The sequence below is a fragment of the Entelurus aequoreus genome, linkage group LG05, assembly GCF_033978785.1.
Source record: "Entelurus aequoreus isolate RoL-2023_Sb linkage group LG05, RoL_Eaeq_v1.1, whole genome shotgun sequence".
Classification (NCBI taxonomy): Eukaryota; Metazoa; Chordata; class Actinopteri; order Syngnathiformes; family Syngnathidae; genus Entelurus; species Entelurus aequoreus.
Window position 1 is genome coordinate 20,538,604 of NC_084735.1, and position 25,230 is coordinate 20,563,833.

At 38.6% G+C, this 25,230-nt stretch overlaps 1 protein-coding gene across 2 annotated transcripts in view; it reads left to right on the forward strand.

The window, feature by feature from the left end:
- LOC133650293 (splicing factor, proline- and glutamine-rich-like) overlaps window positions 1-21,509 on the forward strand; it is a 30,894-nt gene extending 9,385 nt beyond the window's left edge. Inside the window, exons 10-12 of one of the 2 annotated variants that reach the window (XM_062047372.1) lie at window positions 1,876-18,047; window positions 21,240-21,335; window positions 21,406-21,509. In XM_062047372.1, coding sequence (XP_061903356.1) covers window positions 1,876-1,989 — 114 coding nt within the window. In that variant the 3' untranslated portion in view covers window positions 1,990-18,047; window positions 21,240-21,335; window positions 21,406-21,509. The remainder of the gene's footprint in view (window positions 1-1,875; window positions 18,048-21,239; window positions 21,336-21,405) is intronic. The other variant, XM_062047373.1, reaches the window with a different exon arrangement.
- Window positions 21,510-25,230: the final 3,721 nt, after the last annotated feature.

A 25,230-nucleotide genomic window follows, 5' to 3' on the forward strand; every position in this document is an offset into this window, starting at 1 on the left:
ACCACTCTCAAGGTACCCTAGACATACATTTTTTGTGTTAACACCTATGTACAAAAAAAAAAATTATGTTCAGTCCAGTGCTGACCTTTCAGCCGTTGAGACAACAAGACTTGCATTTTATCCATGCAGTACATCATGTTTTAACGTGTACAGCAAATTAATACCACCAGCCGGTTCAAGGAACCTTCACAATATACTTGTAGTTTATTCACTACATATTTAAATAAAACCTGTGTTGTCCGTCATCACCATAGTCAGTAGGGGTGTAACGGTATGACATCCTTATGGTTCAATACGTTCCTCGATATTAGGGTCGGTTCATTTTCTGGGCAGAAAGAGTAAAAATGCAAACCGTAAAACTATTTTATTACAATTTTATTTTTTATTTTTTTTAAAGAAAGTGAAATAATGCATGAATGCAAGTGTGACAGTTTTAACTTTAAATTATTATTTTTATTATGTCCCATTCATTTTCTATACCGCTTATCTTCACTATGATAAGTTGGAGCCTATCCCAGCTGACTTCGGGCAAGAGGCGGGGATCGCCAGCCAATTGCAGACTTTTAGTATATTTAAGGTCTTTATTGTCTGAAATGCAGCATTAATACTTCCAGCTTATAACTTTTCTTATCTACTTGTCTAGTTATGTCTGCGCTGGACTAAATTTTCCCACTAAGGGCTGCATATTGAAAGCAAGGGGACTTTGGTATGCATAGTTTTAAAAAAACAAAACATACATGTATTTCAAAGGTTAATCTGTATTTAGCTTTGTTTTATTTAATTAAGTTTTTCTTTGTTGCAACATTTAAAAATTGTTCGGATTTTTTGAATGTTTTTTTATTTCATTTCATACCACAGGCCCATAAAACACTTACTAACCGTGATCATTTTGGTCACAATATCTTGGAAGTGTTCTGTACGCTTCCACACCTCGCCTTTTTAGTGGTGATAGTGTACATGCCCCTAAGTTTGTAATAATGCCATGGATGTTTGGACCTCTGCTCATGCAGCCAATACTTGGCTTTAGAAATCACTTGTAGTTGATTACATAGTAAAGGCATGAGGCAAGAAACACTTCTTAATTATATTGTGTGTAATGTAGGAATTTGGTTTGCTTGTACTAAACCGAAGGCTCTGTACCGAAATACAGTAATACATGTACCGTTACACCCCTTATAGTCAGTCATGCCATGTTCATTTTTTTCAACATAGGACCCTATGAAATCTAGCTAAATTATTCTTATTTCTGTCAAATGTCACCCATATTTTCCAAAATAATTCAGAATTCCAACAACGTATTGAAGAATTACTCCAAAAAGTTTTAATGCTCACATTTTTGAACACACATTTTAGGCACAAACCTAGTGAGCGATGCCTCTCACCTGTGAGTAACTTTGTTGTACCACTGTGTTTTTCATAACCAATTAGTCCGATCATTTGCAAATCGGTCTTAGGTTTTTAAAGTCAAACCCTGTCTTAATGTTTAAAGACGTGCCATTCTTTCAGAAATTTCCACCTTGCGGATTTCATAGGGCCCTAAAATAGTGTATGTGCTAACTAGTTACCACAGCCGTGACTCGCCATGCACTGCAGATGGCTGTTAGGGAGGCACTGACTAACGAAAGCATTACCCTCTCTTCCTTTTCCGTATGTAACCTGTGGCACCTGTGGACCTTCATATTGGAATTCTTCGGATGTGTCGCCTGCTGCTTTTGTTGTCAATCTCTTGGTGATCTAAAAACGCCATTTGCTATACATGCATATATATACATGTATTTGCTTCCACGTGGACATGAACTGTGCCCTGACTCCAACATATACTGAACACACTCACACACCACCCGATCTGCTTCCCCGGCTAATTGTCCTCCACAGCGCACTGAGCGCTTCGGTCAGAGTGGTGCCAGAGGAATGGCTTCGGGTAATAACTCCAGTTACGGAAGGGTCCGCGAGGAATTTGACAGTCCTGCTAAGAAAGCTCGTTTTTAAACGCTCTCCCTTTCTGCAGCGTTTGTATAGTTTCTCCGATAACAAGATGACTCAAAATTTCTTTGTATTTAAGTTCAGAATGTTCCAAGTTTTATTCTGACATTTGATTTAGTCAGTATACTCATTTTTTATTTTCTATTGTCAGTAGAGTAGAAATGTAGGTTGCCCTTAAGCTCTAGTAGACCCCTATGTAATTCTTTTTCTAGCTGTATTGTGTTGTGATTCGTCGTGGAGTGTTAATTGTAACTTTTCTTCCGAATAATGGCTGTGTTTGAGCCATGCACTTGGCGTCCACACATATATTACAATAAAGACGAATGGGTTCAATCTGGCCAAACCTTTTTTGACATTTATATTGCGTTGTTCAAAAACAACCAAGCTCCGGCATAGGGTTGTTTTTTTGTTCCTTTGGGTTTTTTTCACAAATAAAAATGTGGCAAATGTGGTAGGTACATGACATTAGATCTAAAAAGGGTCTGTACCCTGGGGAATGGGCGTCCATATCCATTTGTAATACCTAACAATCCACTCTTACTGAAAGAGCTCGTTCATATAGCTCAGGAAATTGAGCGTAAATTTGCCATGTAAACATTCTGTTAATCTGTCCAGTTTTCCTATATTCCTGTTTTATGTTGAGGAAAAAGTAAACTTTTGAGCTGGGCATGCAGTGATCACGTCATTTGATTGATTTGAGTCAGTCTAATGTTACACTGTCATGACAGCCGCAGCTTGACTTTAAAAGTCTGTTATGTAGATGATCATGCTTCAAACGACTACAGATTTTTAGGACCTTTTTAGCCATTTGTGCTCTCTGAACGTTAAAGCTAAAATAAATGCTAACAACGTAATGGGCTTCAAGCCTGGGTTAGGCTACAGGGTCACTTGCTCCTCCTTTTCCAAGCCCTCTTGCGGAGCTTGATGTGCAACTCAAGGTCTGTTATGTCGCATCAACAGCAACGCGGACCTCAAAGCTATGTTTGATGGGCTTTTTTTCATACACAATTTCCAATATGTAGCCTTTCCTATTTTTTTCCTCCTGCAAAAGCCACATGTATTTTAAACGTGACCGCTGTTCCAGCTCCAACAACGATGTGGATGTCTCTTCAGACACAATTATTCACTTTTGCTATTCAGGAAGCTAAATGGCTAGTCAGCGAGAGTTGTGGTTGCTCACGTTCACAGAATCACCACTACAAAGCATTAGGCGCCTCACCCGGTCATCCCAGACAAAGAGCTATAGAAGGAAAAAGACTGTGTTGGGAGCAGCGGTCTAGTGACTAAAGAGAAACCTAATCCAGGCTTTAATTTCGGCTGAATACTTGTACTGCATTTGGAATATCTAGTCTTACCAAATTAAAAATTTAAATTGTTCCCATGAACGCTGTAAAACAAGCACCATCCATCCATGACCTGAATTTGAACCTAATTGGCAATTGATTTGTGTATGCCCAGCTTTATTGATGTCGTTCATTGTGTTCAAACCTCACACTTGGAACGGTTATGTAAAGGAGATAATTATTTAAGACCACAGCTGTTTACGTGAGTCCAAAATGGATGTTTCTCTGAAGCCATTTTGAATCCTTGGTAATGATTTTGATGTTGGATCTTAGAACTTAAAGACCGTATTGCCATACACACAGCCAATCAAGACACACTCTTTGCTTATTTGTTGCAAACACAAAATTACTGTTTCCCTGTTATTGGAAGCTTTGCTTTTTGACCAAGTCTCCATGTACAGCACTCTTATTACTTATAAACCACAAACATGTTTTTCAAGGATCTTGATATTTCTGATGTATATCACTGGTTTGCTGTAGGTAGACCAGAAGTTCTCCAGAGGGAAAAACAGTTTTAACAGGTTAATGTTGCAGAGTTTGTCTGGATTGCGCAATAAGAAAATGGCAGGACAGTAAAAGCATATTTTTTCTGCTTCTGAATGTTTCATTGTTTCATTTGTGCTATCAATGTATTTCTCCTTACTAGAGATAGCAAAGTTTTAAGATTCCTCTGCTGTGTTTATACTATGCCATCTATTTTTAAATAGTCTTAATTTTAGAGGTACAGATAATATGAGGCTGATTATGACATCATATTTGAGAAGTAATGATAAGCAGTATTATTAAAACGGTATTACCTGTTTTAAATTTAATTTATTGAAAAACCATCATTGGGACCTTTTTTTATCAAAAGCTCAGGAACTTAAGGTTCCTGGAACAATGAGTTCCTGGAAGTAAATATTCTTGTAGAAGTGTGGTTTGCGTTTCCACAACATTTCACAGTTCAGGGTAGTTTATACAAATCAGGCTTATGACGTATGGAGGAGTGGTTTAGTATATTTCTACACTGATGTCATGTAAATAAACAGACAATAATAAGTTAGTTATTTTATTAAAGGTAAGTAAATGAAATACAAAGCGATAATATACAAAACGATGTGATTTATATAAAATAAAAAACAGTACCGAATTGTTCATAAAAAAGTCAGGGCTTTTGTTTGTGGTGTCCAAGTTGTCCTCTCAGTAAATTATGAGTGTCAGGCGATTCTTTTTGGTTCATTTTAGCTGTAAACATTTAGATAAATGTCAGTGTGCATTTCACATTCACGTTCACTTGAGTTGAGACAAATAACTACACAAATTGAGTGTCACTGACTAGTTTTACAAAGTAAACAGTTAATATTTGATGTAATTTACCTTCCTTCCACTTTTGTATTGCCTACTTTTTCCTATTTCTCCAACAAAGTTTCAGAGTAGTAAGCAGCTGAGGTCGTCGCTCCGAGTCCAGCTGAATACTCCTCCGTAAATACATTTAAAGGAGTCTGTCCTCTTCTCGTAGATTTGCGCATCAAAATGAAATTTGTAAAAAATAATTAAACTGCATAGAGTTTAAAGACTATGGCTGAGTAAAAACACTGCAAGATTGTTCCACTGATCAGCGTTCTTCAGCACAAAGGTGCCCCACAAAACTTGCTGCAAGTCAAAAGTTCACGTCGTTCTTCTTTCTCTCCATTGTCAAGTTTGTTGTAGTAGAAATAGACAATAAATGGGAAATAAACAAGTTGTCGAGCATTCTGTAATGCTGGCAAAAAATACATTTTGGGAACACCCCCAATTGTGTTTAACCAATCAGCGTTCGACAGCACAGCCCGGCCCCGATGAGGTTCCAAGAACCTTCCAAAAGTCCCACCAAGCTGGCAGGAACTTAAAAAAAAAAAAAAAGTTCCTAAATAACTAAATCTACCTGGGTAGTTTTTGGTGGAAACACAGGGGGAACTTTATTTACCTGGGTAAATAGTAAAGTTCCTGTAAGAGTCTGCGGTGGAAAAGGGCCTATTGTCAACTGCACTTTGATAAATTCACAGACTGGGTGGAGCCATCTTGCTAGTTTGAATGCTAATGTGAGAACAAAATAAAGTAATATCTTTACCCATTAAGAAACATACCCCAATCTAAACTAATATAAACACATTGCTGTTGAAACAGTTAATGTCTTCAATTGTGCACATTGAACCTACAAGCTGTGCCCTCAACACTGTGTGCTTGAGCAATACAAGACAGATTATTTTACGGTGCGTTCAAGGACTGCCGAAAAGAGAAGGGAGCCACAATGTCTGCCAGAAATAATAAATTATACATTTTAGTTGTTGCGCTTATTTCATTTAACTAATCTTAATGTGCTAAAGTACAAACCAATATTTAAAACAAATGCTTAGCCATTAAAACAGATACAATGCTAATACTAAAAAAAAACTAATGTGCAACATTAAAAAAATACAATACATGCAAAATAGTGGCTTATTCTAAAAGTTTGTATTTGTTTTAGTAATTAAAAAAAAACGTGTTCAAAATATTTCAATGTGTGCAAAAGCACTGTTTGAGCATATTCAACACTATTTTAATAACTGATCATTTTGGTCACATTCAATTTTCATATTGTTACATTCCTACATCATACCAAAAATACGATACCAAAAAAAGCCCAGCTAAAGAAAAAAAAACTTTGATGAGACAAGATTACCTGTATTGAACTGTAGGTGGGTTAGGGTGAGCAAATCAAACACTTCTTTTCTCCTACCTCAGGTATGTGAACTTGGCGAACTGCAGTAGACTTCTCTTGAGCTCACTTTAACCAAACAGGGTGTGAATCGTGTGGGGCTTCTTCAATTTTTCAGTGGAAGACATTTTTTATGCCATTTGCACCAAATGTTCTGCACACATTCAGCAAGGAGGGGGACACCCTCAGATTTCCACATCAAACCTTATCAACCACCAACAGTGATTGGAGGCCAACAAAGATGCCTGTTCTGTTAAAGATGCAACCCCAGAGCCAGGCACAAAGAAGTGTTCATAAACTACAGTTAAAGCTAAAAATAATAGCTATTAAGTTACTGGGTACCAGTATTAGTATCGGCTTGAAAAAAAATAGCTTCGGTATTTTTTGATACCAGTCACTAGTTGGCTGTAGGGAGGCGAAAAGATCTCCAAAGGAATAATTAATCCAAACATATTGACGTTGCCAAGTTAGGTCCTTGTTGCTTGATAAGAAAATTCCCGGACTGTGAAAGCATATTTATTTTCTTCTGCTTCTGAATGCTTAATTTGTTCTACCAACACATTTATTCTGACTTGGATAGCAAATTTGTAAGATTCTTCTGCTGTCCATATTAGACTATTCATGGTCTAGTCATGAATATTCTTAGTATATTGGTAAAAGACAACCTGCGTGCTGTCAAATAACAGCTATGTATGTCTTATAAAAACACTTGGCATTGTCTTTCTAATTTGTTAGGTGATGTATTACAGGTATCGATTTTTTAAACATTTTTTTTTAGTCTCCAGTTTTGAAATATGCACCAAACATTGGAGTAAACCGGTTAATATTTTTTAAATTAAACTGTAAACTTGAAATCAAGACCAGCAAATGTCTTAATTTTTTTAGTAAAATAGTTGTCTAGGCTGTCCCCTGAAATGTTACTACTTGTGTGTTCTCTACATTCTTTCCAAACAGGTTTGACCGACTATAAAGGTGTTGGACTGTGGCGGAAGTAGTTTTTTAGTGTTGATTCATCAATACTTATTTGCAAACGCTATTTAAACATCAGCAAGATGTCATGTTAGTTTGTGAGACGCTGCATTTGGCTATGGAGTCTGTGTAGCACCAATGGAAGGTTGGTAGGTAACGACCGCACGAACAACTTGCATGACAAATATGTGTACATTGTTGTTGAATACTCAAATTTAAATATTTTTGGTAAAAAGCTTTGATAGAATTGGGACTACCTGCATGCCCACACTCTTAGAACATTTAAAAGCTGCCTCGTTAAAAGCTTTACTTTTACTTTGATAGTGTAAACTTTTTTAGAACAAGTGATGAGGAATAATTGAATTTTGTCCATTTTGATTGATCAGCCTTGTGTGGTAACTTTAATTCCACAGTAGCAAATCTCTACTGGCTAAACACAAGTGCTAAATGTCAAACGCCTATATGTTTTAGTCCAGTTTTACGTTGAAGCAAGATCACTATTCACGTAGTCTGCCTTCTAAGACTGTCTGTGGAGTTTGAATTGAACCTGAAAGGAACGTCAAGACTTCGACATAGTTCTTAATTACTTGCAGTGCTAGTAGATAATTAAAATGTGTTTAAAGTACAGTTGAACTGGTTTGTGTCAACTTGTTGGTCAACCGACTTGAAGTATCCGCTTAAACGATGTCAATGTGCATGGTCGACTGCTTTTGTTAAAGTTTGACACCAAAAGGGTTAATTTCTATTATAAATTAGTCTATATATGTTGATGTGTTGTAGTATAAACTTTCTCATTGCTACGCTGCATGAGAAAAATGCAACACAATTGTCAAAAGTTATGCCGCATTTAAACCTGCACACAGGGACACCCTGTCAAAATAAAACAATGTGAACTATAGACCGCGCCAGTCCCAATTTCCTAATTGTAGAATCCTTTAAAAAAATCTAGAATCCAGATGGTGATCCGGATCACCCCCAAAATCTAAGACTTGTTTCTTAACCCATTTTCTATAAGTGTCATTAAAATCCACCCATAACTTTTTAAGCTATGTTGATAACCGACAAACTACTTTAGTTTAAAATTCTATTGTAAGCCATTTACCTCATGTCTCCGACCAAAGTTGGAAGTAAATGCGTAAGCAGTGGCTGTTTTCGGTTTTGTAATGTCGACAATCACCTTTGTGAGTCAGCCAGTCTGCTGAACATCGACTTTTAACGGGTCCCACTGTAGGCAGGCAATGTACTTTGCCCTATTCTTATTTAGTAACATTTGGTACGCTATGACATACTATAGTTCTTTAATCTACATTACTTTTTGTAAAATAAATCCAATGACCGTTTTTATTGAATAGCCTTTGACCCAAGTGTACGCTTAAAAAGCTGAATGTTGTCTGTGGTGTGCAATTTGTTTTCTTTAACAGGTTTGTCCATCATTAAAGGTGACAAGGAACATTCCAAACCAAGAACTTAGGTCTGTGGTAACCTTGGATCAGTAGTTTGTGTTTAGCACTTGTTGGAGTGGTTTGGATGATGAAAAGGTATGACGACCTCATTTTCTCATGTGAAAGATGTGATGTGGTTGCTTTGAAGCCAAGCCTGTAGTTCGGATGATGGATGATGTGAAACGGTTCTTTTTTTCCCTAATCTGTAGCAGTACCAATAATTTTAACAATATGTAGATTTAAATCAATATACAGTGAAAACTGACAGATGATGGCCAACCTTTTGAAGTACCAGTAGAGTGGAAAACATGTTGACTTTATATGCTTAATTGTTTCATTGTATCCATTAAAGCATATCCAATTGATTTTAACAATCTGCAAAGTATGTGAAAACACCATTTAAACATCACAAAATGCCATAAATTTAGTCAGCCATTTTGAATATTCCGCTCTGAATATCTTCTCTATTTTCGGAGATTGACGTCACAATAGTAATGCTTCTGCACTCGGACCATGTTATCAGATCAGTCATACTGGAAATATACAAAAATTAGAAAGAGGTGTTCTATCACTCACGGTCCCTATATAAGACATGAACACACGTTTGGTTTTTTAATGCATTCTATGTCCTAAATAAATACATAAAGTCCGCTAACAATAGTCTTATGTGGTCTCTGTTTTGCCCACAAAACTAATCATTCAAAACCTGCAAACACTTATTTACATCTCGTGACCTGAATAATTAACCAAATATTAGTAATGTTACTGTAAGCGCCAACGCAGACAAAGTATTTTTAGTATTGTTAACCGAGCGCTAACTATAGTTTATGCTGCACTGGACTCGAGAGACTTAAATGTAATTATAAAATAAAACTGAATATGGCAGGAATGCAACATATATGGATGTGAACTGCCCTAAAACTAATAAAAAAGCTCATGCAACATTGAGCCGTTCTCATCCGGATAATAAGAGGATTTACCCATGAATCTAGAAGTTGTTCATCTGTGACATTCTGTTTATACCCGGTGTCGGAAGACAAACATACCATAACAGAAGACCGTCAGAAGCAATTTTTTTAACCCTTCGTCGTGTGGATTACAATTATTCATCCCAACATGAAGATATGGACACCCTTGACATTCAGTTTATACCCAGTTTTGGAGACAAACATACTATAACAGAAGAGATTGTCCGTAGCAACTTTTTTAACCCTTCGTCGTGTGGATTAAGATTAATTATTGATCCAAACGGGAAGATATGGATGTCCTATCAGTCATGTGAGAGCAGACATCGTACAATAAGCGATCGTTTTTATTATGTTTGTAGTTTGTATTTCTTGTTCAGCACATTGCAATACTGTTGCATGATGCTAAGTGTTTCACTAAAGCTGAATCTGTTCAGCAGAGCTTCTAAAACTTTTTATATTCAGGATAAAAAATATATGCTTCTGGGCCATCATTTTTTCACATAGTAGTTTGTATTGGCTACCACAAAGTCTATGATTTGCATTGTTGGTAGGGAAAGGCTCTGCGGTTGCTATGTCTGTCACGCGATCACGTGACTGGTTAGCTCACTATCTCTCAAAATGGCTCAGGAATCTGAAATTGATACTATTTAGAGTATATTTATTCACCCGCAAACTTGGGTCTTTTGGTGTCATACATCACACATATATGCTAATTGCTTCAATATAGAGGCAAATTGTTTTTCCACTCAACTGTTAACTTTAATTCTCGACTTTTCAGGGTATTAGATTTGATTGCGACTGAATCGTTCAGACTGTATTTGAAGTAGGGATACATACCAAGTACATTGTTTTTTTTTTTTGTATTGTAGTTGGGTCAGTACAGGAGAAAATATCTATTAAGATTATGGACAAATGATACAATTATCAGCACACTATCAGTTCTGACACCACTGGCGACAGAGCACCATTCACTTAAGGTGCCGCACTAAACATAATCAGTTACTCGAGTAGACGCTGATAAATAATTTGGTAAAAATAAACCAAAATAAAGAGTCACATTACCAGTTTAATTTAATACACAAATTAGTCCAGATCAATAAATATTCCCAACGCACAGGGCACCAAAAATAAGTTTGTAATACAATATTCCCTCCCCAAAGTCACACAAGGCATTACTAAAGAGTTCAATTTCAGTTTGAAGTGAAAGCCGCTGCTTAGCATAGCACACCTTGCTTAAATATATTGTATAGTGAAATATATATCATGTAAAGTCACGCCCTGTGCACATGAATGCCATACATAAATATTATTCCCAGCTGAATGTACTTGTGCATTGCCGAATCATCTACTCTGTAATGGATCAGTGCGGCCATTACAAGGTGACATAGCAACTGCTTTGCACATTGCACTGCAAACCTAGTTGACTTGTTAAAGGCAGGTTGAGATAAGACTTCCCTGCTGTGAGATGTTACATGATGATGCTCTTGTGGTAATTAACAATTATTTGTACATCTTTTCACATTTTTATTTACACCACATTACATTTAGTGCTGATAAATATCAGTATCAATAACATTTTACCAATACACATCCCTACTTTAAAGCCTATTTTGAGCAGGCTTCATCAGTTCATGGTATTGTATTCATCCTCGAGCAGGGGGCAACAAGAACAATTTGGCTCTATTGTGGTGGAAGAAGATACCAAGGAGAGACCTGCCAGCACAACAGTAGTTAGTATCGAAGCACCCTCGTTAGCATTGCTGTATTGTAGCGCAAAACGACAGCTGTCAAGAGGCAAACCGCTTCTAAAACAATCTCAACAGTCCAGTTGCAATCGATTCAATGCCCTGATAATACAGTGACCTGGATGAATGAAAATATTCACAGGCATGACTAACTCAGGCTGGATAAAACCATTTTGTCATTAACTAAAGATAATATCAAATCAATCCTTCAGTAAAAGTGTATACAATCTGTGTATGTGTTAAGAAAAAACATTCAGCAGTATTTACTTGATGTAACCTCTTGTCTTAACTCTTTGTGAGGCTGCTGTTCATTGAAGTAAGTCATCCAGAAAAAGCAAGTTATTTGATCCACTGAATTGAAGTATTACATTATTTGCGGATGTCTTGCATATGAAGTCCTGAAACTTTCTCATATTTTACCCGAAATGTTTTGCTTGAATTCTAATTTGTACAACCTCTAGGTTATTCCACTTTTGACGTTCTTGAATACATGAGAAAACAATGTTTGCGACATGCACATTTATGAAATATATCCTGCGTTTGTCATCCGTTCTGACTAGACATCTATTTCAATGCCAAATTAATGGTTGTGAATAATTTAGACATTGTGGTAGACTTGCAGGTTACTGCCGAGTTATTTTATTGTTGATCTTCACACAGACTTCAGTTCATAACGTAGTTTGACCATAGATTTGGGAAGGATTCAAATTGTCCTTGTAAATGTAATGTAACAAATATGTTCTAAGGATTCCAGATCTACTTTTTTTTTTTTCTTAGATTTCATCATTTTACACACAAGTCCAAAAAGAAGGTATACAGATAATATAGTTAGTAGTTTAGAAAAAAATGTTGAAACAAAATCTTGACCTGTATGGCTGCTAACAGTATGCCTCATTAGTCCCCAAAGAATGACAATCTTAGAAATATGACCACCAAATTTAGCTTCCGACACTTCTCGTCGGGCATTTAAAAGCCAAACTGTAAGTCCTCCTTACAACTTACAATGCCAACATTGCTTCAGGACCTGCAAGATTGCACAATGTTGCAGTAATGCCGTTCAACAAAAATTCTACCAATTCACACAAATTATGTGCAGTTTTTCAACTTTGTTTAATCTTCGCAATTTTACGGCACATTTTGGGCAATCGTCATTTTACACCCATTGAATTTGTCTATGAGCAGTGCTCACCTTCACGTCAACTGCTAAACAACCAAATGTGTTAACATTAAACAGATGGCGACTTGTTTTAATGATCCAGTGTTTCCCATACATTCGTTTACTTTTGTCGAATGGCGAGCCGCCACAGGTATATTTTGCCATCCTCCCTCATTCATTTTATTGGACTGCGAATGTAGCTTGTAGTTACAGCGCCGTACACTAGGTGTCAGTGTGCATGATAACCCTGCGGCGGCTCAGACGCCCCTGTTCTCCCACAGAAAAAGACATGAGGAAAAAGGAATCTTGGAAGAAAAAGTGACGGCGCAGTAAAATATCTCGAGACATTTGCTGAATTTGTTAAATACGTTGATACATTTTGAGATCCTTGGGCTCGACTGGTGTTCATGTTCGTCCAAAATAGGAAACAACTATCGGCGACAGTGGGGCGGGTCATCGTGCTTGGACTAAGACCGGCTGAAAAGTACTGTTTAATGGCTTGACCTTTGTTCAGCCAAGGCAACTTTAACTCCAGCCTACAAATCCGCCACCAGCCACCGAGAGGCATCTATTTGGGCAACAACACCTGTAGCTACAGCCCGTAAGTAAAAATCAATATATTGGTTTATTTTGTTAAATGTTTTTAAAACATTAGATGTCATGCGTTTTTTAAAACCTGAACCAAAGTGTATATCCACAAACATTTTACATTTTGCAAGTATGCAAATGACATGATTACATCATATATAATCATGCCTATGTGCAAATTAGGAAATGTCATACGCATTGCTCTGCCCCTTTGACAACCACAAGTCTAATTCCTTTTGGAAACGGGTGATCTTTTGCCGATTTTGCCATCATTTAGCAACAAAGATTACCACTGTAGACTGCGGTCAACAATTCATGTCTTTCAGTAAAACCGTGTGCAAACTGCATGCAATGTGTTGTAGCATTAACATAAGTTTACAATCAACAGGCTCTTAACTGTATGACATGCACATAGAATGTCTGTAACTTGCGGACAACAGAGCATACAATAAATTTGTCGCTGTCGTATGGTCTGAAGGGGTTCGATCAGATGCCAAGGCAAGCCTTCGTTAAACCCGGGCAACCGCAACACTTCTAGTCCGTGCGACAACATTCGAGCAACAGCAGCGTAACATTCTGTAGCCAGTAAAGCCACACGTTCTAAATAAAAGCTCTTCATTAAAGTTAGTGTTGAACCACAGTCATGAATTTAAATGTTGGCAATATAGAACATGTAACTGGGCCCAAATGTAAGGCCAGGAGATGCGTTGTGTGATACTGTAATGGACACAGACATTTGCTTGTTTTGCTTTTGGCCGAAAACTGTGCCTGCTTTACCAGCTTGCTAACTAAGATGGGTATACCTCCTGGTGGGAAAATGAAGATACTCCCAACATAAATATTTATTAAATAAAATATAAAGGCCCTTAAGTACAAATCAATTACTTAAAGGGGCTGTTTGTACTTTGCTCACAGTTACAGTAACACCACCAGCTAGCTTATAAAGTGTCTATTTTTCTGATTTACTAATTGAATAAAGGTTGCTCGTAGCAGGCCCAGAGAAGCAACTAACAATTTGTTGTGTTACGGTGGACTATACATTTAATGATAGCTAGTGTTAGCTTGCCAAATTGCTATCCTTAGCTGATAACAGACAAAGCTAATGCGAAAGAATGTGTTGCACACAGTCATAGTTACATCATTACATGCCTGAAGTCGTAAGAGGGTGGTGGGTTAAACGCCTTCAAAAGGTGTATGCGTAAGGTTTGCAAACATCCCGCCTAATGTGACCGCACTAATGTGTATCACACTTGAAACATTGCTGAAAAAGTCGGAAGAGACTGCATATATTTCGAAAAGGACTAATTATTGGTGGACGTCTTGTAACGTCCTGGAGAGTTTAACTCACGATGAAGAACTTGTATTCTCTTTTTTCGGACCAAACACATGGTCCCCCTGTTGAACGAGCCCCGGAATGCCTATCCACCCTTAGCTGGGACCAAGCGCGGCCTGTTGTGTGTATGTGTGTGTCATGTCTTTGGCAAAGAGAGCTGCGTTAGCTGCAGTCAGCCAGCTAGCTTGTCAGAGACAGGCTGCCCCAGTCCAAGTCCCTGCATTGGCTTACATTGACCATGAGTAGTTCTGCAGCAGTCAGTGGACAGTAAAGCACTGCAGCCAGAGGTATGCTTACACGGATCCCGTAAGGTAAGTGTTCATCCATGTTTATCTTATCAAGATGCACAGTTCTCCCATGACTTAACTTCTTTCTCTGTCCTCACTCATGTCACGTCGCCCCCGAACGGTGACTCTTTTGAAGGGCTTCTGGCATCACACTTGTCAAGAATGGCATCACAGTGCAGATCCTCTTCACTCCTTGTGTGTATACATGACCAAGCTTTGTAGACTCTGCAGTGTGAGTGTGTGCGTGGATGTAGTACTTTGCATATATCTGCCTCACGGTGACAACGTATGGGCGGCTGAGTCGCTGGTCAGCTTACTCGACCAGACGTAACAAACTCCTTTGTGACTCAACCATTGTCTTTTTGTGTATAAAGTGCTTACTCATAGTACAATCATCTTCAGTAACAATACTCTCAACTTGGTGTCTGCGAGTACTCCTTCACTTCCCGGTGCTTATAATACAGAAATAAGCAGGGCGTCTTTAAATAACCAAAGGTCCTGTCGCAGTGTTCATGTAAGTTCAGACGAGGAACCAGAAGACTAGAACCGTGCTGCTGAGCTCTGTTTCCGCCAAGCAAGGCCGTTGGTTAATATACGCAATTATTTGCTTCTGTCAGAACGAGAAGTATAAAGATAACCTGCCTATCTGTGGCACTCTAAACACACTTTTTCGTTGGCGTATTATCTGCATTCTGCAATAATAAAGCAGAGTAGAAGCCTTTTTGTTGCTTACTAGCAGCCCACTTTGCTGAATTTATTGGTCACTTACATCACTGTGCTATGATTTTAAAATCTCATTAGGTTTTAGCTAGGGATGTCCGATAATGGCTTTTTGCCGATATCCGATATTGTCCAACTCTTAATTACCGATACCGATATGAACCGAAACCGATATATACAGTCGTGGAATTAACACATAATTATGCCTAATTTGGGTAACCAGGTATGGTGAAGATAAGGTCCTTTTTTAAAAAATTAATAAAATAAAATAAATAAGTTAAACTTTTTCTTGAATAAAAAAGAAAGTAAAACAATATAAAAACAGTTACATAGAAACTAGTAATTAATGAAAATGAGTAAAATGAACTGTTAAAGGTTAGTACTGTTAGTGGACCAGCAGCACGCACAATCATGTGTGCTTACGGACTGTATCCCTGCAGACTATTGATATATATTGATATATAATGTAGGAACCAGAATATTAATACCAGAATTAAACAACCCTTTTGTGTGAATGAGTGTAAATGGAAGAGGGAGGTTTTTTGGGTTGGTGCACTAATTGTAAGTGTATCTTGTGTTTTTTATGGTGATTTAATTAAAATTAAAAAAACGATACCGATAATTTCCGATATTACATTTTAAAGCATTTATCGGCCGATATCGGCAGGCCGATATCGGACATCACATTGTTTTAGCTTTCAAATCGACTGGACTGCTTCGCGGAAACAAAGCTACACCTGCACCCTATATGTGGTATTTTTTTGTTCTTAATACCTTCTATCATCTGATTTTTCTCCTGCACCCACAACATGACTAGATCGGTTTGGGTCTGGGTCCTGTTGTAGTCTACTATAATCATTGTCTTCACGTCCTGTACAGCTCTTGGTGGGATTGAAGAAATTACTAAAATACAGTAGTACCTCAACTTACAAACTCCATTGGTAGGACCGAGCTCGTAATTCAAAACATTTGTATCTTAATCTTAAAATTTTTATTTGAACGTGCTTGGCACTGGTGTCTCCAAACACCTGAATTTGTACATGTAATAAGCATTTTAAAAAGAAAAACAGACAGTAATTTAATGAAGTAATGTAATAATACACAGCATTTACCTTGGCCATGATTCATGGAGAAGTAAGTTTCATGTTGGTTGTTGGATATTCGCCTCTAGTTACAGCGGCAGTTTGCCTTCATGGACTGCTTCTGTCGCTAAAACACAAATCAGTATCTTCTCCGCCTTTTGGATATTATCAGCTGGCGCTGCACCTGGCTGCTGCTTAGGTTGGTGCCGACTGCATAGCGGTGCTGTGGTCGATCAGGGTTTTTGTTTCTTTGGTTCGGTGAGTGTTGCAGGGTTTGCTTTGGCATTTTCTTCTTCATGGTGGGCGCATGCAACTTAATCGTAACTCAAATGAATGCTCGCAACTTTAAGCATAACAAAAAGCAAGGATACAGCTCGTATCTCAAAATACTTGTAAATTGAGGTACTTGTAAGTTGAGGTACAACGCGTGAAACAAATGTCTACCACAGAAGCACTTCTGTGTTGGGTTTGGATGGCTCTATCTGCATCTATTTAATTGAAACTCATTAATAACTTATGGCAGGGACATATGTCACATTTTGCTTTTGTTTTGCCTAATTCCAGGCATAAAATAGTTCTTCACTGTACCAGCGCCTTGACACATACATTTTTTTCCATTGAGAACTGAGTGAGCATTTAAACAACCGTCATGATTGTGCAGCACAAACACATTTGTACTTGATTTTGTAGATTTTTGGGTGAGTTAAGGGACAAAGTGCTGCACTGGTGCACGACTGCACAACCTGAAGCTGTTTGTGTTGTGTTTCCATCTGGTTGTTTGGTTGTTGGGCAGTGTCCCAATGACTCGTGTGTTCTGTTGTGTGGCCCCTGAAGGACCACGCTGCTCAGCAATTGGAGCCCTTGAGGCATTCCATATCAGTCAGTCTGCACTGTGATCCATTCCACTTCCTTTCTCAGCCCTCTTTGGTCGGACTACTTTTTTTTTTCTTTTTTTTTTTTTTGCCGTGTCCTATGACAACATGAGTGTGATGCCAGAACCACCCTTGCGGCCGCCAGTGGCCCTTCTCTAAAACGTCTGCAAGAGCGACGTTGGGGGGGAAGCCTGGTCTTCCCTTACTCCTCCAAACATGGAAAATGCTCCAGTTGTGTTTGCAGTTTCACAAGTTACTGTTAACAGTAGTACTTTCCTGAGAAGCAGAAGTACTTTCCTGAGAAGCAGGGAGTTCTATGAATGTTATTAGTCAGGAATTTGTCTTTGCAACTTGACAACAAATGCACACCTTGTCTGCAGCTCTTCCACTCCATGGTACACTTTTTGTACTTCACACTTCGCCCAGGTCACACTGCACCACTTCACTCTTTTTGGAACGCAAATCACCCGCGTCATGTTTTTTTCTTCCCCGCTGGTTTTATGTACGTGCACTTTTGAAGCACATTTTGTAGTCTCCTTCCCACGCGAGGCATTAGGTTAAACCAACATTCCAGCCAAATTGTCGCCGCGGCGATCCGATAATTCTGAAAGTGGTGTAGTGTGACGGTCTGACATGAACGACATTAACAGTTACTCTTTCGTAATGCATGTTCATATCATAACCTTTTTTTTTTTTAACACACACAGACACATACAAGCCACACAAACACACATCATTTTAAACCCATAGAGGGGTGTCACTATCAGGCTCTCACTGCGTGTCTCTTGCCACAGGAGCGTCCACCAGCTGAAGGAGGGTGACCGTCCTCGCTGCTCAGTTGCAGTAAGTTTCTCCCACTTTATTAAGTACACTGTTCATGCTGCTCATGCCACATATCTTACTGTAGATTAGGGGCTTCATGTTGTACAAGTTGTGATCACCTACTAAAAAAGTTGTGTATGCTCAAATCCAGAAAACGTCACTCTCCCTTTTGCCTTATTTTCTCTTTATTGTTCTGGTAGATATTTTTGGAAAATGCTACCTAAGAAAAGTACCATATTTTCTGGACCATAGGGCGCACTGCTGTAGAGCGGGTCTATTTAGGTCTTTTTTCATACAAATAGCGCACAAGATTATAAGGCACATTGAAGGGGTCATATTATGATTTTTTTCTAAATGTAAAAGACTTCCTTGTGGTCTACATAACATGTAATGGTGGTTCTTTGGTCAAAATGTTGCATGGATGATGTTTTACAGATCTTCAAGTTGCTTTCTGACTGTCGCTTCAGGATGCGCCGTTTTGTGGGCAGTCTTATTTATGTGGGTCACCTTCGACAGCATCTTCTCCACGTTATCTTTGTTGTAGCGGTGTAGCGTGGAAGAAGTGTCAAGGTGGAGCTAACTGTTATAATGACATGCCGACTTTAAATAAATCAGCATCTTCTCATCCGTGGCTCACTAGTGCAAAAACCGTCCGACCGGAACCCTCTAATACAGGGGTGCTCATTATGTCGATCACGGAGGGTGTGTCAGTCGATCGCCAGGCAGGCATTAAAAAAATAGTCCTAAAAATGAGCGATCATAAATCTTCACTATGACGTCACTTGATTGACATTCACGGCACCCGAGGGTCTTCTGAGATGACGCTGGCTGCTGCCAGCTCATTATTAAGAAAAAATTACCGACAGGAAGGCGACAAACACTTTTTATTTCAACCGACTCTGGCACCGTACCTGTTGTCAAAACGCCAAAGACCGACTGCAATGTTGCACAATAAAAGCGCTGCTTCATCCTGCCTGCACTAACAAAATAAGAGTCTCAGAAAGCTGGCGTGCACAAGCTACGGAGTTTGCCGCCATTGTATTTCTTGTAAAGTGTATACAAAGGAGTACGGAAGCTGGACAAATAAGATGCCAAAAACCAACCACTTTCATGTGGTATTGGACAGAAAGGAGGACTTTTATTCTCCATTTGAAAATGCGGACGTTATCAGCACCACTGTCTGATTCCTATCAATGCAAGTCATCAGAATCAGGTAATACACCAACTTATATTCTTGTCTTCATGAAAGAAAGGAATCTATATGTGTTAAACATGCTTGCATTATCTTTAAACACCTTTAACTTGTTAACAATATTAACTATGTGTTAAACATTCTTGTATTATCATCATTAAACACCTTTAATGTATTAACAATATAAACTATGTGTCAAACATGCTTGTATTTTTAAACACCTTTAACTTGTTAACAATATTAACTGTGTTAAACATGCTTATATTATCTTTAAACACCTTTAACTTAACAATATTAACTGTGTTAAACATTCTTGTATTATCATTAAACACCTTTAATGTATTAACAATATAAACTATGTGTCAAACATGCTTGTACTATCATTAAACACCTTTAATTTATTAACAATATTAACTATATGTGCTAAACATGCTTGCATTATCATTAAACACCTTTAATTTATTAACGATATTAACTTTATGTGCTAAACATGCTTGCATTATCATTAAACACCTTTAATTAACAACATTAACTATATGTGCTAAACATGCTTGCATTATCATTAAGCACCTTTAATTAACAACATTAACTATATGTGCTAAACATGCTTGCATTATCATTAAACACCTTTAACTTGTTAACAAAAACATATATTTCATAAATAAATAAATATAAACTATATATATATATGAATGAGGTAGATCCCCGCGACTTGATCAATTGAAAAGTAGCTCGCCTGCAGAAAAAGTGTGAGCACCCCTGCTCTAATAACTACAGTTCAGTGGGTGAATTATGTAGACTCACTACACTGGTAGTTTTTAGCGCTTCCATAGTGAGATACAAATTAGCACTAAAGATGTCCGATAATGGCTTTTTTGCCGATATTCCGATATTGTCCAACTCTTAATTACCGATTCTGATATCAACCGATACCGATATATAGTCGTGGAATTAGCTGCAAGGGGTTCTGGGTATTTGTTCTGTTGTGTTACGGTGCGGATGTTCTCCCGAAATGTGTTTGTCATTCTTGTTTGGTGTGGGTTCACAGTGTGGCACATATTTGTAACAGTTAAAGTTGTTTATACGTCCACCCTCAGTGTGACCAAGTATGACTTGCATTCACTTGTGTGTGTCAAAAGCCGTAGATATTATGTGATTGGGCCGGCACGCCAAGGCAGTGCCTTTAAGGTTTATTGGCGCTCTGTACTTCTCCCTACGTCCGTGTACCACTCCGTATAAATTTTACTTTTTGAAACCGATACCAATAAATACCGATATTACATTTTAAAGCATTTATCGGCCGATATTATCGGACATCTCTAGTTAGAACTTTACGCTACTTTATATTAGAAATGGCAACCGCACAGGGTAAATGCCCCATAACAAGAGGATAGTACAAAAAGAGGAAGCTTATCGACTACGCCCTTGGCACGGACTACAGTGGCGGACGTACGCAAATTTTCAGGACTTATGCAGATCTCAAATACACAGCAGGTACCAGAAGGTAAGAAAAGTTGGTTCTGCATAATATTGTGAAACAAAACGCCAGATAATGGTTGCCATTTTGCGGTCCTTATACACACACCATAGTAATACTTGTATCACTGTCGACAGTAGCCGTAATGGGCCTACTATCCATTAAGCGGTGCGGCCTCAAGGTCATACTAAAACATTTTGACAGATTTTTGAGTGCCGTGTATAACGTTCTTTATTTTCAATGGAACATTTAACGTTTTGGTGTCGTTTACCGCCATCATATTGCAGTCTACACGTATCTATTATGTGTGACAGCCATCTACTGGTCACACTTATTACACCATGTACCAAATAAAATTGCTTCGAGGTCGGTAAGCACAACCAGAATGGTTCCGTACATTAGGCGCACCGGGTTATAAGGCGCACTGTCGATTTTTGAGAAATATTATAGTCCGAAAAATGTGTTTAACCACCCTTGTCATGCACAACATTCCAGCCACCTTTTTATGAATGTTGACATTTCTTTTTCCCTCGCCTTTTTGTAGTGAACGTGACCCTAAAACTGATGGTGCAACAACAATGGTGATGCCCCGGAGGCCCTCCATGTTTGTTTCCCGTGACATGGATGTCAAATCGGACTGGTATGTTACTTTGATGTTTCTATAGTACGACTGCTTTGAAGCTTTAAATAAGTTTGGTCTGCCTTTTCAGTGGTGCTTGCCATGATGCTGAAGAAGCACACCGGAGGATGAGCAGCTGTCTTACAGATGATGGATTGATGCTCTGAAATGCCCAAATAAAAAATGTAAACCTCCCCAACGGTGCCAATTGTTGTTCTTAATGCTGGGTAACCAAAACAACTGATCAGTAAGTTGCCATCGTTGCTCGTGACTCAGAAAGTGACTCCGGAAGGCTCGTCTTCACTCACAGCCCATTACTTTGCACAATTTAATGTGGAGCGGTGCCACGTTTCCACCAAGGAGAGAAAAGGGTGATTCGAAACTGACCCCAGGTTGGGGGGGGGAGGCACTGATCCAATGTGGGTCAGTTTCAAGTTGAATGCACTCTGCTGAATCCGACACTTGGACTTGGTTTACCTACACCGCAGGAGAATGTAGACGTGTGAAGGACTTGACCTCCTGTCCTTTGCAGCCATGTGAGCCACTGTTAATAACAGACTAAATACAGGAGGGAGAAGGGGGTTGCTTGTAGGGATGGGTACCGGATTCGGTACTATGATAGGCACCAACCGGATTCTGTCCGTAGTACTTGGTATTGACTCATGTTAACTCAAACTGCCATACTTTGATACGTTTGTTGCACATGACTTCATGTCCGGTTGCAGACTAAACAGTCGAACAGCACTGAAGGCGGACTCGGCTTACCTCCCTAAGTAATTTTGCAATTTACAATACCTATGTAGTAGAATTTCTGACCTTTGACCTATATTTCATGTCTGTCAAGAATGTACGCTCGTTTAATTTATCTTCTATTCTGTGCCATTGAATGACAAAAGTGAATATTAAGTCGTGCCAACCTGTCTACAGAATGTTTTGATTGTTTAAGTATGATTAAGGAATCCAAGGATGTTGCAAAAACAAACATGTCGAAGACCACAAGAGTGACGTGCGAGAAAAAACAGTGACGCACGAAGAGACATAAAAATGGCAGGAGACCGGGACTCGAGAGAGATTGCTTTTTGTGAGTCCTCCGGAGGACGTTTGTGTGTCTGCATGGACAGCTCAATCTGACTTGATAATGGGTAAATAAACTTTTTGTACTAAATTCACTTTTGTTGCTGTTTAAGCTTCGGACAATCCACTGCACCAATAAAGCAAGTATGATTGGTAGAAAACGCTCGAATGTAAAGTAAGACCACTCTTCCAAAATGCTCCTGCTTGATGCTATTTTACATTGGATTTCCCATAGACAGGCAGATTTCAACATCTAAATTTGGTGACGAAAAGTACAATTAAGATGAATGTCGCAATCGAACATCTGGTGTGTAATAAGCACAATTCTCACGATATAAACACTTTGTAGAGCGCAACATAACACATTCAGCTTCCTGGAAAAAGCTACTTCCTCGTTAGGCAACATGCAGTACTGCCATCCAGTGTCTTGGAAGTGCAACTACATTGCAAATTAAACGTAAAATGTAATAAGAAAACAAGATATAACAGCTGGACACCACATAAATCAGAATTTGAACGTATATTAAAAGTTATCAAAAACTTAAAAGTACTGAAAAGGTGTACTGTTGAGCACTTATATCTGTACCTTATTGGTTCAAATGTGAACAGTATCTATCCCTAGTTGGTCGTCAAATCATAACATTTCAATAATCACTGTCAAATTAAAGCCTAAAGTTTTGCTTGACATGTGTTGCATTCATTTTCTATTTTGTTTTTAACAAAGCGGAAGGACACAGTGACAACTAACTCCACCACGGGGATGTCCGTCACTAGGACTAGGCGATATGGCCGAAAACTATATCACGATATGTGTTTATATTGATATATTTATATTTAATATCGATAATTATATAAACTTTTTATGACTTATTTCAGCCCGCCAATAAATACAGTAAAACCATTTCTAACTTACCAAGGGTGTTATTTCTCAGTGAAGAGAGTGTCTAGTAGCCAGGTAGGATGAGCTAAAGTGATCAAATAAAAGTATATTTGAAGGTACTTGCAGATTTGATACACTAGATGGCAGTAGTGTATAAGCTTTTGAACACGACAGAGTAGTTTGGGAAGGTACTCGCCCCTTTAAAGGCCTACTGAAACCCACTACTACCGACCACGCAGTCTGATAGTTTATATATCAATGATGAAATCTTAACATTATAACACATGCCAATACGGCCGGGTTAACTTATAAAGTGACATTTTAAATTTGCCGCTAAACTTCCGGTTCGAAACGCCTCTGAGGATGACGTATGCGCGTGACGTAGCCCGACGAACACGGGTATGCCTTCCACATTGAAGCCGATATGAAAAAGCTCTGTTTTCATTTCATAATTCCACAGTATTCTGGACATCTGTGTTCGTGAATCTGTTTCAATCATGTTCATTGCATTATGGAGAAGGAAGCCAAGCAAGCAAAGAAGAAAGTTGTCGGTGCGAAATGGACGTATTTTTCGAACGTAGTCAGCCACAACAGTACACAGCCGGCGCTTCTTTGTTTACATTCCCGAAAGATGCAGTCAAGATGGAAGAACTCGGATAACAGAGACTCTAACCAGGAGGACTTTTGATTTGGATACACAGACGCCTGTAGAGAACTGGGACAACACAGACTCTTACCAGGATTACTTTGATTTGGATGACAAAGACGCAGACGTGCTACTGTGAGTATGCAGCTTTGGCTTTTTTTTGCGTATGTACGTAACTTTTTTAAAATATATAAGCTTTATGAACCTTGGGTTAGGTGAACGGTCTTTTGGGCTGAGTGATTGTGTGTGTTGATCATGTGTTTGAATTGTATTGGCGTGTTCTATGGAGCTAGGAGCTAGCAGAGGAGCTAGGAGCTAGCATAACACGTACCGTACCGTAAGTGCGCGTCACGTACGTAACTTTTTAAAAATATATAAGCTTTATGAACCTTGGGTTAGGTGAACGGTCTTTTGGGCTGAGTGATTGTGTGTGTTGATCGGGTGTTTGAATTGTATTGGCGTGTTCTATGGAGCTAGGAGCTAGCAGAGGAGCTAGGAGCTAGCATAACAAACACGCAGGTGTTATTATGCAGGATTAATTTGTGGCATATTAAATATAAGCCTGGTTGTGTTGTGGCTAATAGAGTATATATATGTCTTGTGTTTATTTACTGTTGTAGTCATTCCCAGCTGAATATCAGGTACCGTGAGTATGCAGCCTTGGCTGCTAAACATTCGATAACTTGACCGTATGTGCGCGTCACGTACGTAACTTTTTAAAAATATATAAGCTTTATGAACCTTGGGTTAGGTAAACGGTCTTTTGGGCTGAGTGATTGTGTGTGTTGATCAGGTGTTTGAATTGTATTGGCGTGTTCTATGGAGCTAGGAGCTAGCAGAGGAGCTAGGAGCTAGCATAACAAACACGCAGGTGTTTTTATGCAGGATTAATTTGTGGCATATTAAATATAAGCCTGGTTGTGTTGTGGCTAATAGAGTATATATATGTCTTGTGTTTATTTACTGTTGTAGTCATTCCCAGCTGAATATCAGGTCACCCCCGGCTCTCACAGCATCTTCCCTATCTGAATAGCTTCAACTCCCCACTAGTCCTTCACTTGCACTTTACTCATCCACAAATCTTTCATCCTCGCTCAAATTAATGGGGAAATTGTCGCTTTCTCGGTCCGAATCTCTCTCACTTCATGCGGCCATCATTGTAAACAATAGGGAACTTTGCGTATATGTTCAACTGACTACGTCACGCTACTTCCGGTAGGTGCAAGCCTTTTTTTTATCAGATACCAAAAGTTGCAATCTTTATCGTCGTTGTTCTATACTAAATCCTTTCAGCAAAAATATGGCAATATCGCGAA